The following is a 15850-nucleotide window of genomic DNA, read 5'->3' on the forward strand; positions in this document are numbered from 1 at the left end:
CAAAATAACAGAAAAGACGCCCTGTATTTTTTCAGGCCTAAAATACAGCAAAGAAAAAAATTCATATTCACATTTAAGCATTACAACAGTAATATGTGTACATACGTGTATTTAGAAAAAGTTACATTTTTTATTTTTCTGTGATAACTGGAATGACCACAACAGAAATTCTGATTAAATAAAAATTTGTCTCTTAATTTTAATTTTCTTAATAGTAAATGACATTACATGCATATTTGGGGGAAATCAAAAAACCTCTGAAAAAAACATTTAAATGCATGAAATGTTATTCAACAAACAACACTTGTCTAAACACACTGTTTGTGCCTCAAAACATGCATAACCTCCATTTTAAATGATTTAAAAATACGTTTTATACACATTTGTCATTCACCCATTTGTTAAAAATGACAAACATAATATTGATGCAATATGCCAATAAACACAAACACCCCATCTCTCATTTACACTCACCTTGAAGAGTCGTGAGAACACGTGGAACGTGTACACAGCACAAGACCCATCCGAGTCTGACAACATCTGGTTGACATGGCAACGCCAAGCGTCCTCCTCATCATCACAAGCTACGGGCTGGAATGCAGCCAGAATAGCCGAGAGAAAGGGCGATGGAGGTGGAGAGGCCTGGAGTTCAGGAAAACCATCGGCATCAGCCTCATCTTGACTGTAAACACAAGAAAAGAGCACAGCTCAGCCACACGCAGAGAGACGAAGACCCGCACACAGCGTTACATCATCCGGGAAGGACAAACGTAAACAGAAACATGCTGTTCTCTCCCACTGCAGATCCCCCACCTTGCAGTTTTGCTACAGTCTTAATCCACTGCAGAGGCGCATAAAAACAACTCCAGCATTAACACGAACATAAACAAACACTTACAGGCCTGTAGGGCCGAAAAGCTTGACAAAGCACACAGAGTAGAAGAATCTGAGACTAGTGCTGCTGAAGGACGGAGAGGACATGGCCTTCATCTTCATCCTCGCTTGAATTCTCCCCTTCAATGTTTTCCTGCCCTGATGCTTTGTTCCCGTCTGAGCTCTCCGTCTCACGTGCTAGCCTAAATTCTCCCGCTGCGCGTGTGACGCGCTGTGTTTTTCTCTCTCCTGCCCTCCCCCACTCGCTGCGAAGCTAGGCGATACAGTATGCGAGCGGCTCCCAGGCTGCAGGGTTCTCTTACTGTTAAATGGATCCTCGCTGCAAAATGTGTCCAGCGAAAGAAAGGGAAGGCCCTCTGTGCGCTGTGCGTGAGCAAAATCAAATTAAAGCCACTCAGTTGAATCGCGGCTTTAAATTGGTATTCATCGATCATAGGACGGCCAGACTTGAGGATGATCTACAACCCTGCAGTCGAAGTGTCTGCACTTCATCGATGTTACATCATTTATGGCAATGATCTTGTCCCAGGGCATAAGTAGCACTGAAGCCAAATATGATATCACCAAACAGTGTTCTAATCCACCTCGACCTTATTCACAGCAGAACATCAGCCACATGACCTGACAGATATTTCGGAAATAACGGATTTGAAAAACGCCACCTGTGTCTGGAACGGCCCTCAGCTCATACACTGCGTTCCAAATTATTATGCAAATGATATCTTTCTCTGGTTTTCCTAATTTGTCGATGCAAATGACAGTCAGTATAATTTTCAATTAATCAACAGTTAGGGTACATTTGGAATTTTATTGAACAAACCTCCCACTGACAACAGTATTTATTTAAAAAATGAAAAACTCAAAATGCACTGTTCCAAATTATTATGCACAACAGAGTTTGAAAACATTTCATAGGTTGTAAAAAACTGAAAATGGTCATTTGTTGAATTTGCAGCATTAGGAGGTCATATTTACTGAAATCAAAAGCTATTTCAATCAAAAACATCCTAACAGGGCAAGTTACATGTTAACATAGGACCCCTTCTTTGATATCACCTTCACAATTCTTGCATCCATTGAACTTGTGAGTTTTTGGATAGTTTCTGATTGAATTTCTTTGCAGGATGTCAGAATAGCCTCCCAGAGCTGCTGTTTTGATGCTAACTGCCTCCCACCATCATAGATCTTTCGCTTGAGGATGCTCCAAAGGTTCTCAATAGGGTTGAGGTCAGGGGAGGATGGTGGCCACACCATGAGTTTCTCTCCTTTTATGCCCATAGCAGCCAATGACACAGAGGTATTCTTTGCAGCATGAGATGGTGCATTGTCATGCATGAAGATGATTTTGCTACGGAAGGCATGGTTCTTCTTTTTGTACCATGGAAGAAAGTGCTCAGTCAGAAACTCTACATACCTTGCAGAGTTCATTTTCACACCTTCAGGGACCCTAAAGGGGCCCACCAGCTGTCTCCCCATGATTCCAGCCCAAAACATGACTCCGCCACCTCCTTGCTGACGTCGCAGCCTTGTTGGGACATGGTGGCCATCCACCAACCATCCACTACTCCATCCATCTGGACCATCCAGGGTTGCACGGCACTCATCAGTAAACAAGACTGTTTGAAAATTAGTCTTCATGTATGTGTGGGCCCACTGCAACCGTTTCTGCTTGTGAGCATTGGTTAGGGGTGGCCGAATAGTAGGTTTATGCACAACTGCAAGCATCTGGAGGATCCTACACCTTGAGGTTTTCGGGACTCCCGAGGCACCAGCAGCTTCAAATACCTGTTTGCTGCTTTGCAATGGCATTTTTGCAGCTGCTCTCTTAATCCGATGAATTTGTCTGGAAGAAACCTTCCTCATTCTGCCTTTATCTGCACGAACCCTTCTGTGCTCTGAATCAGCCACATATCTCTTCACAGTACGATGATCTCGCTTAAGTTTTCGTGAAATATCTAATGTTTTCATACCTTGTCCAAGACATTGCACTATTTGACGCTTTTCGGCAGCAGACAGATCCTTTTTCTTTCCCATATTGCTTGAAACCTGTGGCCTGCTTAATAATGTGGAACGTCCTTCTTAAGTAGTTTTCCTTTAATTGGGCTCACCTGGCAAACTACTTATCACAGGTGTCTGAGATTGATTTCAGTGATCCAAAGAGCACTGAGACACAATACCATCCATAAGTTTAATTGAACAATATAAAATTAAATGTTTACGACACTTAAATCCAATTTGCATAATAATTTGGAACGCAGTGTATAAAGGAGTTCAAATTGTCTAAGTAATCTTATGAAAAAGCAGCTCATACATTTTTAGCTATTAATGAGGGAAACATATTTGCAAGCTTACACTCGACAAAGTTTATCTACATAATTTTATTGCCAAAACATTTATTTTATTGTTTATAATCTCCATAACTGTTCAAAACCTAGTAACCAGAATGAGGCTGAATTCTTGGATTTTGGACAACTCACATGGCATGTATCCTATCATGTTGTTTTTCCAGATGTGTGCCATCCCACAATGCACTGCTCAGTAAAGATATTCATCCCAGAGGGAGTAAACCGAAGACTCTTTCATGTACATTAGCTTATGTCATCCAATTCAATAAAGTATGACATGTAAGTGAAGGGGCTGTAGTTAGAATTCAAAAATGCTTGTTATTAGCGACACTGGTGGCCATTAAGTGAACTGCAGCCAACAAATTATTGCTCATGCACACACATTCCACACTAAGCGGGTTTCCATCACTCTGGTTTTATTCGCATTTTGAAGTTTCGCATCAGAAACGAGTGATGGAAACGCCAAATTTCGAATTAAAAACCCTTAATTTGCAAAAAGTTTTTACGCTCGCTTGAGGTGGTTTTTCATTTTTGCGAAAAAGGGTTAACGTGAATAATGGGAGATGGAAACGCATTTGCCGAATAAATTCCTCCAAAAAGTCACGTAATTGCATTATGAGACGGCGTAACCTGACTAACCAGAGTACTGATCTTGTTACACAGCATCAGAAATGTTGTTACGGTCATTCTTAAATGCCTGAGCAAAGTCGTCAAGTATTTCTGTAATTGCCTCTTAGAACTGTCACGACTGTGTTTCCCGAACAGCAGTCATCCACAAAAGCACCGCATTTATTGTGTTTCGTAATCGTCTGCTTGCGCAAGTATTATTCTATATGAAAATCATTATATTCAGTGGCTTCTCTTACTTTTCTTACTGATATTTAGTGGCAGTTTATTAGGAAGTGACGGTTGACTATTTGGATGGAAACGGTGTTTATTCGAAAATGTTTTATGCGATATTCCAATTTTGCGCATAAGCTAAATTCGCAACTTTGGATGGAAACCCGGCTAGTGACGCAGGTAAGCGTCGAACAAAACAGTGACTGGACGTGATTCACCTCATCTGTCATTAACATTATGATACTTTATAAACATCACATCCTTTAAAGTCCCCGTGATCCGGAAGTTGCGATCGCTTTTACTTCCGTATTTTGACGCATTTCCGAGTGAAACAGAATTTTGAATGAGAAAAATAGTGGTCGTCTTTCTCTGCCATTTGATTGGATGTATAAAAACAGCCGTTGCATTTTGAAATGGAACTGGCAGCAGACTAACAGTTAAAGGGGAGGAGTTAACGGATGCCCCGCCCAAGCCGTCTAACATACCTCATCTAAGATGGATAGTCATTTCACGGTGGAAGTGCATTTTCAGATTTTAACTAAAGATTATGAGGCCACACGATTTTTAAAAACAGAATGACCCACATTGATAAACTATTTATTTTTTCATTCACTGTCATTTTTAATTTCACTGGGACTTTAAATTAAAACCGGCCGAGTCCTTTACATAAAAATCAAACTACAACCTAGGAGGACAAGAAAGCTCTCGTTTTTTAACTTCATTACTAGCTGTATACACATTGGCAACAAAAAAACAACAAATAATTGACAATTCGTATATATATCTGACCCTGCCATGTTAAATCAGTTTTCTATAAAGGTTATATCTATTTTGTTTAGGATACTGCCTGCCTTGGAAGGTAGCTGCCTTTCCAGGGTTTCCCAAACAGGGGTTCGCGGACCCCTGGTGGTTCACGGGGGATATGCAGGGGGCTCGTAAAGTACACTGTATGACTACCAGTGCACATACAAGTTGTTTCCTTTATTTTAAAAAACATTAAATAGCAAAGAAATGTTTAGAAATAACAACAGTGATGTAAAATACTACTAATAAAAACCTCAAAACAGATAATGTTTTTGAAGTTAAACATATTCAATTATTGAAATATTTACTTCCTCAGGGAGAGTACCTCTCGTCAAAGGGGTTCGGCTGACAAAAACATTTGAAAACCACTGCATTAGAAAGTAAGGCACATTCATAAGTTTTGGACCGGAGCCGTGTCGTAACATCTGGATGATTACCAACAGCTACCCCTAAAATGAGGTGCAAAACCAAATCACAAACCAACCTGGACATGCTGGAAAAATCAGCTTCCTCTTCCTCACATCTTTCATCAAGCTCTTTCATAGCCAGCGTCACATCCTCCTCACATACCTAATCCGGGCCCGAGTCCAGAACGGGCAGCACAAGGCCTGTCTCATCATCGCACATTGACCCCAGTGCAGAGCCTATGACAGGTGGTGGCCGTGCCGGCTCTTCCTTAAAGAGGGATCCAGGCGGGCTGTCCACTGCCGGCGGTGGAGGGGGGGCAGGATCCAGGTCGTCGGTGGGGTCCTGAGAGTCAGGTAAGTCACACAACTCAGAGGGTAGGGGAGGGGCACTGCCAAACCCCGTATCCTCGCTGACACTGCTGCTTAATTCATCGCCGGCAGTTACACTGGCATCCTGCAGATGGAAACATGGTAGAGGGTGGTCAGGAGCTGGGGCAAGAGCAAAAGTTGTATTTTTTTTATTATATACTTTTATTGTGGCAACAAAATTCGAACTAAATGGTGTTTCCTAAATGGTTGTTCAATTCAATCGCACAAATAGACTATTTGCCTTCGAAACAACATCATATTTGACAGAACCAGGAACGGTTTTGCGTACCTAAGGTATGAAAAACCTGATTTACTTGCGCACTGAACAACACCAAGGGACCCTTAAACACCGCCACTCTCACAATGACCCCTCGACAGTGTACGTGCTCAATGCTTCTATTAAGAGCCGAAAAAAAATCAATAGTGGCAAAAGGCTAATCCTTCACCATTCACTTGATGATGCAAATGTGACCCGCAGATGAATAAACCTGTAACATCAGAGGAACTATATTAAATGAACCACTACATCTCCATTCATAAATCACACGAGAGCACTGAGTTAAACACCGACTGGCTATAAAATAAATCTTTTTTACGCTACGTTTCATAACGCAATGTTTAATATCGTTTAAAAACAAAGCTATAATTTGTGCAGCGGTCTTTTATATTTACACAATTTAGGATGCAACAGTTGACAACGAAACTCAAAATCAAACGCAAACTACAAAACTAAAGAACTGAATGAACGATTTGTCCAAGTGACAAGAAAACATTTCTGAGAACGCACTGTTCTGTCTTGGCCTCATGTTTTATTCAAAGCTACTCTGGGAGACGAGCAAGAAAAAACTAAAACGACACATCTAATCGGACGAACTTGATTTTTTCTTCTCCAGCTTTCTATTTATGAGTCTAATGCATTAACAGAATAAGGGAAAGTGGCGCGGAGCCAAAGTAGAGGCGGAATTACAGAAAGCTTTTAGGCATTCTTGGCTGAGGTGGTCGAGCAAATGAGTGAGACTATCGATGGTTTTATCTGGACTCATTACGCTAAGAGCTGGAGAATGACGGAGCAGATGCCCTTGAGCTGCTATTGAGGTATGACTGGACTGGACTAAACTGGTCTTGGCTGGACCGAGTAAGCATTTATCAAAAGTTATTCGTTCATTGATATCACTGTGAGTGGTGTTGTGCTATGAATGGCGACTGGGAAACAGGCGTCGCTTTTACTTTCATTGAGAATCATTGGAGTAATGTTGTGTGAGGGTTGACCTGTGGAAACGTCATGAAATACTGTACTGTAGGCGATACATTTTCAAGGTAGTCCAGTGTTTGGCATTTAAATATCAATCATATGATGTGGAATAAAACAAATTGTGCCGATATCATATAGTAATGATAAACATGTATACATATAGTAAGGTTACAATGTTAGTAGGATGTCAAAGCTGGTTAAAGCCTGTGAGTGGTGTTAAACGCTGGCTCTCAGTCAGGCTATGCAAAAGGATTGTACACCCAAAATTAAAAAATGAAAGATAAAATAATATTTAATATTGCAGAAATATAGTGAGAAAAAACACTATTACGAACACAAAAAAAATCACGATTACTAGAAAACATGTTTGTTACAATAACATGCTTTATATTTTTCAATAATAATAAAGATTGTGTAAGACTTGACTTAAGTATAAACTATACTTAAAAATCCTTATTTTTGCATGATTTTTGTATGTTGATTGTATTTCCTGATTTTGTTCATAAGAATGTAAAACAAACCTTTTCTTTTACACATATTTTTCAAAGAGATTTTCAGATGTCTACCTGAGTGGACAGTATGCGTTTTATTTTTGAGATACTGTAGATGTCCACTATAGTGACCCCTATGCATCAAAAAGTGTACACAAAATTACAGCTTTAATCTTGTCAAGTTATCTTACTCTCACAGGTGCGGTTTCCCGGACAGGGATTAGTTTAAACCAGGACTAGGCCTTAGTTAAATTAGGATATTAATAAAACAGTGACACTGATATATTTTAAGATCTGTAAGTGCAAGCAGTATTCAGTTAAGACGGTATGGGATGGGACTAGCCTAAACCCTGTCCGGGAAACTACTCCATCATGTTAAATTGGCACGCAAACCTTATATGGGCTACTTTTACAGTGCTTCTGGAGCTTGGTAACCTGTGGTCACTGCACACGGAACAAAGCAATGAGAACATTCCTCAAAATGTTTTTAGGGTGTTTAGAACTAAATGATGACTATTTTAAAATGCATCTTAAAATGACAATAATAATTCATATCTTCGGGTAGAAAACTGGGTTCAACCTCACCCTGATTTGACATTTTAGTTGTCATTAAAGATGCTGCTTGAATTTAAACCGACAGCTGCCAAAATGTGTCTAATTCCATAATTGAATACCAATGGCAGCTATCGGTCAATGTAAAAACCATCAGTAATGATAGCCAAAAAATGTGCAGGTTTGAGAGGTTTGAACCATGTGCACCCCTGTGGTGGGATAGTTTAACTAATACTCACAATAATTTCAAGATCCGCCGACAGCAAGTTTGCAGGTCCAAAGCTTAAGGAATGTTAACATCTTTTTAACATTTCTGGGACTGAATTTGAGGTAGTTTTAGCACAGCAGGCCTGAGGTGTATATTTTCTCCTGATGATAATCTCTCCCTCAATCACACAAGCGAGCAAGCAAGCCCCGCCCACAAACCAGTCAATTATCTAATGTCAATGATGGCAGGCATCTGAAAAGCAACACCCAGTGCAAGGAAAAAAGAAAAGTAATGATCTGTACATCTGTACAAGAAACGATGGGAGGACAAAGGGGTATGATAGCGCTTGCTATTCAAAAACACAACAGCAGCATTTAGTGGGCTTTTAAAAAGCCACAACAGCTGTACACAGCTGAACGACAGAGAATTTGACAGACAGAAAACCAGTACCAGATAACTCGATATGAGAGCAAATGGCGTAAAGCAATGGCTAAAAAGCACCCGTGCACCATAATTTGTTAAGACTCCTGATTGATCCCACCTCAGGCAGCTGGCTGCTATTGCTGTCAGAGTGGGCGGTCTCAGGGGTGGGGCTGCCTGGGCGGGGTAGTGGCAGACTGGGTGTGGCCTCTTCTGTCAGGACACTACAGGAAGACTCTTGGGACTGCTGTAGGGAGTCCATGTGATTGGATATGGCGTCATCGGTAGCAGAATCGCTGTTAAGCTGCGTGAAGATAACGAATGGGCATTTAGAAAGAGAGTACATAAGAAATCCTCTTGTGGCATCTGCTAAAAAAGATCAATTCCTGAACTAAACAGAAAGCACATTTGTTAAATCACATGCACACAGAACTTATTACGGAATTTTAGTTTAATTTCTGTACTTATTTAATTCCTTCAAGATATCATGCGACATGCTAGCAGAATGACGTGAGACAGGCAAGACCAATATCATTCAACTTTCTGTAGATCCCTCCGTCTTATTCATACGGGGTACAAAGTAAAAAAAGAGAGAACAAAAACAGAACAAGGAAGATGACTCACTCAACAGCATCTAAACGATCCGTTTTTAAGCTCTGCTTAACAGCTCATGCCCATAGCAAGCGAAAAGGGTTTAACACATTACTTGAGGTTAGGAATTAAAACAGTTAAGTTTGGGTTGAAACGTTCATGCAGTAAAAGTAAAGAGCAGTTTTAGTAAAGATCAGGCCCAAGTGGAGTCTACAGATGATTTGAGCATTTATTTTGGGGGAAAATAAGTTTTAAAATGATGAGGATCACATTTAAACACGTTAAAGTGTATTTAATAGAGCTGAGAGTGCTACATTCTACGTACATTACATTTATTTTATTAAAGGGTGGTTCACCCAAAAAGACATAAAAAGGACCAGTCCCCATCACCATACTTACCCCTGATGAAAAAAATGCAAAAAGTGGCAGAGGAGGGCTCTAAAGTGCTAAAAAAATCAACAGCTTGCTTGGCTTCAAGGAGGAGTGTCTAAGACATTGACAGTGCGGGTTATGAGCAGAAAGCAAGCGTCTAACCCCACCTAGGTATGCCGCGGCAGCGTCTAAGCCCAATCTGGCACACAGACACACCATGCCGGGGCCCCCGCGAGGAGGGGCCCGGAGGAGAGGGGACTTACGAGATTGGAGCGGGTGAGAATCTGGCTAGCGCTCAGTACCTCCTCCTCTGATGATTCATCTGTGTCCTCTGGTTGGATGAGGCTGGGCGTGCTGCCGGAGTACTGACAATCTTGCAGCGACGGGGTGTCACCTTTATCAATGCTGTCCAGAGACCGGCGTCGCACACCCCAGTTGAAGTTGTCCATGCTCTCCCCCTGCAGGTGAAACGGGAGATATGCAACATGAGCGGTTGAAAACAGTGAGCAACACTGAGCTTTTATATAATGTTATTTGTGAATAAAATTACAGAGAAGGAAAAGAAAAAGATTTTACGTCACAAAAACGCACAGAGCACAACAGAGTGATGGAGAACAACACAAAAATGACTAAACAAATGTATGAAAGAGATGCTTTATATACAACTTTTAGAAAATGTCCTGATCATACAGTAAACATTATAAGCCTACTTTTCATCTGCTTTTAAAGGAGTCATATGACACGGCTAAAACGAATATTATCGTTTGTTTTAGATGTAATGCAAAGTGTATACACGATTTAAGGTTCAAAAACGCTGTATTTTCCACATACCGTGCATGGTTGTACCTCCTCTTTGCCCCGCCTCTCTGAAACGCGCAGATGTTTAACAAAGCTCATCGCTCTGAAAAGCGAGGTGTGCTATGATTGGCCAGTTAACCAGTGCGTGGTGATTGGTCGAATACTGCAAGCGTGTGACGGAAATGTAACGCCTCTTACCATATTTCTAACATCAGGTTCCAAAGCAATTGTACTGACACAGGTACGCCCACCTTACTTGCGTGCACATTTGGGCGGTGTTAGTCAACTCATACCACGAACTGACGTAGATTTGTGGGGGTGTGGTTACACGAGGCGTTTCAGGCAGGTCTGGGGGTGAGCATTCGCTTTTAGATAGAATGCATCTTTTGTTCCCACACTTTCATTTTTGCAAGTTTACGTGTCTAATACATGCATGGGCAACTTATAACACACCAAAGACACGGAAAAACACGTATTCGCGCCATATGACCCCTTTAAAGTATACAGGAACCAACAATTACAGCTAAGGCCAATGTATTATAGACCTCATGCATCAGGCAACAGTAAGCACAGTTTTTTTCAGAGCAACTTAGGGTATATTAACACAAAACAGTGTTGTGTTAATGGCCCATCAAAGAAAGTGACTATAAACACGTTTATCTCATTTTTATACAAATGCATTTGAATTATATGCATGCTTGCTTTAGCTGTAAATATTAAAGGACTCGTTTGATTGGCTAACAGGAATACATTTTCAGATGTATCGATGAGTGCTCAATCATTTGTTGAGAAATAAAACGCTCATCAACTGAGGTTCACAGCGCTTACTGACCCTAATTTCTGCTTGAAAAACTTACCTGAAGCTCCTGGAGGCAAAAGAAGGAAAAAAGACAATACAGTGTTAGGAAAAGTTAAGACACTGAAATAATATGGAGGTACACAGACACACAGCTGACGTACGGTCAGAGAAAAACACACACACACAGTCAAAAAATGATGTACTCGAAAGTCGTGGCGTATACACAGATATAAAATTAGAACCATTGCTAGCTATTTTATGAAACACAACCTCACTAGTTTTATTATGTTACTGTAACATGCCTAAAGCATCAGCTCTCACCTCCGTATCCTCCAACTCCACATCCAAGAAGTCAAAATCCTTGAAGACACCAAACTGCTGTTCACTTCCTGCATCTTCCGCTTGTGCCTCCTCCTCCCGTGTCACTTCCTCTACAGTGGGGATCAGGCTGGTCTGCTGGTCACCTGCATCCAAATCCTCATTTGATGAGAATACCACCTATAGAAAATAAATGCAATTAGCTATCGCCAAGAGTATGAAACCAATTTAAAAATGTTACGTCTATGTGGAAAAAACATACAGAGGGGTTTTTGGGCAAGCCGGTGTCAGGGCCACACAGAGACAAGACATTCATCAGTTTCTCACGGGTTCTCCTCTGCAAGCAGAAATATCATCATCAGAAATGAACATACAAACCTAGTAATATTTAATTGCATCACAAGTATTTTTGTTTTAGCACAATGCGATAGTTACACAATAAAAGCAAACTGTGAACAATAGTTGGCAATACTTGTGAGAGCTGAGGTCTCTTCCAGCTGACTGGCACCAGGCCGTTGGAGTTGGACCCTGAGGAAGTCGAAGAGGTGCTTCTTGTCACAGCAATGACCTGCGGTTTCCCATTACGCCCTGGTGTAGTTCGCTGGTCTCCATACTTGTGACCTATGATAGGTGTCTGTGGGTCAACAGAACAAAAAAAGTGAATATAATGTATTAAACGATTAAAAGAGACATTCACAAGTCAGACAGAAGCAACAATTTAAGAATAAAGAAAAAAACAGAAGTGTCTGAAGATGAATTCTTGGATGGAAAAAGGAAGCACCTCTGAGATGTCAAAGTGGAAGTCCAGCGTTTTTCCTGGCAGCTCTTTAGATGAATTGTTAAAAATGCGAGTGAACGCGATCTCCGGCGAACCGGTCGACTCGGTGCTATAGGAGCGCTGCACTTCATCTGGAACCACCAGACTGGCTGATCGAGACACGACCAATTTCAGAATGTTCTGGGCCTCTTTCCAGTACGGGCTCTGTAAACACACAGACAAACAACAAAATACTTGAGTATTTTTCTCAATTAACCTGCGGGGCTTAAAAGACAAAAAGCTTTAATAAAGACCACAGAGAAAGAAAGAAAGGATGTAGGTCACGGTTTCTCAAAAGTGCCTCTCAAAACAAACAAACATCACTGCACGCACAGCCACGGGCATGGAAATGGATGAAGAAATTTGAACATTCTGTAAACACACACATCCTCTTGAAAAGAGACGGTAAACACAAAAAAGCATCGGCTGGAAAAACAATTTTTCATGAGAAATTAAATGGCAAAGTCTTTACATCTTTGTGACAGTTTATCAGATGAAGACCTGCTTATACTGAATAACACTATAAGATGCACTGTACAGCAAAATAACTGCACTTTCATTGGACAAAATGAAAAAAGCTTTTTTTAAAATAAATAACACAAAACACAATTTTATGGGAGGTAGAAAACGGGCAAAAAAATGGTAGCATTTTATTTAGTGTTGTACAATAACTGTGTAATAATAAAAGATGTATCTGCCAATAATCGGTATCGACTGATAATATGCAATTTATTTGTGCTCTGTATATAGAAAATGTTAAGAAACATCACCAGTTCAATATTAATAGTCTTTATATGAATTATTATCATTCATAAAGTTAAGAAATATTCATTTTAATCTTCAGAATCGGTATCGGCAGATATCACTCTGAACAATCGGCTATCGTTGAAGAAATGGAGCAATTTCTCAAGCAATGTTCATTATTTATTCACCCTCATGTCATTTCAAACCTGTAGGACTTTCTTTCTTCTGCAGAACACAAAAGATGTTCTGAAAAATGTTGGTAACTGAACAACATTAGCCCCCATTGACTTGCATTGTATGGACACAAAACCTCCGAGACATTTCTCGAAATATCTTCTTTTGTGTTCCACAGTAAAAAAGTGAATAAAACTATGTGGCCAATGTTAATATTGGACCCCGAAGACAGGCCGGCAAATAAATAGTGAAAAGCAGTAAACTATACACTGTTGACAACCTTCACACACCTGCACATATTTGCCTATGATCTTCATGATTTCCAGGTTGAACTGTTTGACCGGTGCTGCAGACAGGTCGATGTGACTCAGCAGACTGTAGATGATCTGCAGTAAAGACTGCTGCATGCTGTTGAGACCCTTCTCCAGCAACTACAACACATGAGGTCAAAGGTCAAGAGATTCAATTTTATTAAACTGATAAAGCGTGTAACGGGACTAAACTTGAACCAAATGTATCTCACCTCAGCGAGGTAAGTGACCAGGTTAAACGTGATTTCAGAGAACGAGTCGTGCAAGTAGCGGCACACCACGTTGATCCAGTTGGTGCTGTCTCGTGAGTAGCTGTGCGTGGAGTACAGGCTCATCATGTGTGCCAGGTTGGCCAGCGTCGCCGACTTTTCCTCGGCGCACACTTTGGCGATGCGGTCGGCGGTCTCCTTACAGAACACTGTGGGGTTGTCAAAGTGCTGGACCAGGTGTGGCAGCAGGCACAAGATATTCAGAGGAAAACCTGGCAGGAAATAAAAATATTCTCTTTAAACCCAACACAACAACGATCATGAACAAATAAAATGTAAGTTATTCAATTAAAATGTATAGTTCCCAATCCCAAGAGCTTACCTGCTACCTGTGAGGGGTCTATAAGCGTGTGTCGAGACACCGTTATGAGTTTACTGAGGAGATGAATAGTGAGCTCCTGTGTTGCAGCTGAAGTAAAGCCCTTCAGGAAAAGCGTGAGCAGCCCGGGGAAGTTGTACCACTTCAGCTTGGCCTGAACCCTCTCCAGCTTCTCCCTGCTGTCGGCCTTCTCCAGGGGCATCTGGGCCAGGAGTCGGTTTAGCAGCTTGAGAGCCAGCAGGTACTCGAACTCATAATCGGACTCCAAAAGCGACGTGGCGATCCAGAACACCGTCGCCAGCAGGTTGGTGGGGTCGGTGGGTGGCACCACCTCACCAGACCCGACTCCACCCCCACCACCTCCTCCATCTCCACGCCCGCCATCCTCTCGTAACGACGATAAGCTCCGCGTACGGGCGAGGTTGCCGTGGCTGCCGCCCAAACGGTCGGCCACGTCGAGGGTGTTGCTACGGCGCCGGTCTCCGAGGCGTTCGCCCATCAGACTGGCCCGGAGAGAGTTGCTGCGAGTGTGGCTGTAGTTGGCGTGCAAGAAACTTCCACTGCTGAGATTCAGCTGACCAGTACTCTTCCTGTTATTGGCAAACTTTGTGCCATGCAGAGGATCATGGGAGGCCCTACAGGAGATGTACACAGCGTGTCAGCACACAAGTTTGGGGGAGTAAAATGTTATGTACAAAAGAGGTCAATGATGTATAGTGCCGTAATGTGTCTTACTGTGAGAGTGCAGTAAGCAGGTCGTAGTTTTTCATGGTTTCAGCCAGTGTGTCTATACCAGCCTCTAGAGTCAACAGCAACTCTATAACAAAACCCTAAAACAGAGAGAAGTGTATTGAATTGTGCCACTTTAAATATTAGATCATTTTATAAACACGTTGACTGATACTCTCAGAAGAATCTAGAAAGAAATCTACCAATTTCTACCACTATTTCCACCAAAAGTGTGTTTTTGCTAAAACTAACAGTTAAAGGGATAGTTCACCCAAAAATGAAAAGTCTGTCATCATTTACTCATTTTCTTGTCATTTCAAACCTGTATGACTTACTTTCTTCTGCAGAACACAAAAGAAGATATTTTGAAGAATGTCGGTAACCAAACAATAGCGGTACCCATTCACTACTACTACTGTACAGACACAAAAACAAACCAAGTCAATGGGTACCGCCGTTGTTCGGTTAGCAACATTCTTCAAAATATCTTCTTTTGTGTTCTGCAGAAGATAGAAAGTCATACAGGTTTGAAATGACAAGACATTGAGTAAATGATGACAGAACTTTCCTTTTTGGGTGAAATGTAAACTAATAGTCCAACTTTAGAAAACAATCCTTATACTTATCCACGGGACATTCCTAGCATACCTGAGCCTCTTCTCCTGGATCTCCCACAGTCTCGACCAGACGAGAGAGCACATCTGACAGCGTGGAGGCTGTGAGGGGCTGTTTCAGCGCTCTGAAGATCTGGAAAGAACGACCGGCGTAGTGTCGTGAAGAGCAGGACAGAGCGGTCTGCAGAGCGACTTCACTCAACTCCTGCTCCAGCTGATAACCTGATAAAAACACATATACATGCATGCTAAGAACCCAATAAAACCTCATATCATACAGTTCTTTGCATAAAACAAAAGCAGGTTGAGAATAGTGGGTGTTCGCATAGGACAGGGTTGTGTGCATGCGTTAAAAACGAGAAAAAATGCAACCAAACTGAACTGAAAACACATTAACACACATCAGTGAAAAC

At 41.4% G+C, this 15850-nt stretch overlaps 1 protein-coding gene across 1 annotated transcript in view; it reads right to left on the reverse strand.

Annotated features, from left to right (window-relative positions):
• Nucleotides 1-569: 569 nt before the first annotated feature.
• The window catches only part of fryl (furry homolog, like), a 65454-nt gene continuing 50173 nt past the window's right edge, over nucleotides 570-15850 (reverse strand). Inside the window, exons 43-55 of the mRNA XM_057353899.1 lie at nucleotides 15472-15659; nucleotides 14830-14924; nucleotides 14098-14729; nucleotides 13719-13987; nucleotides 13486-13626; nucleotides 12242-12442; nucleotides 11933-12094; nucleotides 11723-11797; nucleotides 11464-11640; nucleotides 9809-10003; nucleotides 8704-8886; nucleotides 5368-5744; nucleotides 570-682 (exon numbers count right to left, since the gene is read on the reverse strand). Of these exons, the coding sequence (XP_057209882.1) occupies nucleotides 5454-5744; nucleotides 8704-8886; nucleotides 9809-10003; nucleotides 11464-11640; nucleotides 11723-11797; nucleotides 11933-12094; nucleotides 12242-12442; nucleotides 13486-13626; nucleotides 13719-13987; nucleotides 14098-14729; nucleotides 14830-14924; nucleotides 15472-15659 (2609 nt within the window). The 3' untranslated portion in view covers nucleotides 570-682; nucleotides 5368-5453. The remainder of the gene's footprint in view (nucleotides 683-5367; nucleotides 5745-8703; nucleotides 8887-9808; nucleotides 10004-11463; nucleotides 11641-11722; nucleotides 11798-11932; nucleotides 12095-12241; nucleotides 12443-13485; nucleotides 13627-13718; nucleotides 13988-14097; nucleotides 14730-14829; nucleotides 14925-15471; nucleotides 15660-15850) is intronic.

Source organism: Triplophysa rosa, linkage group LG15, assembly GCF_024868665.1.
Source record: "Triplophysa rosa linkage group LG15, Trosa_1v2, whole genome shotgun sequence".
Classification (NCBI taxonomy): domain Eukaryota; kingdom Metazoa; phylum Chordata; class Actinopteri; order Cypriniformes; family Nemacheilidae; genus Triplophysa; species Triplophysa rosa.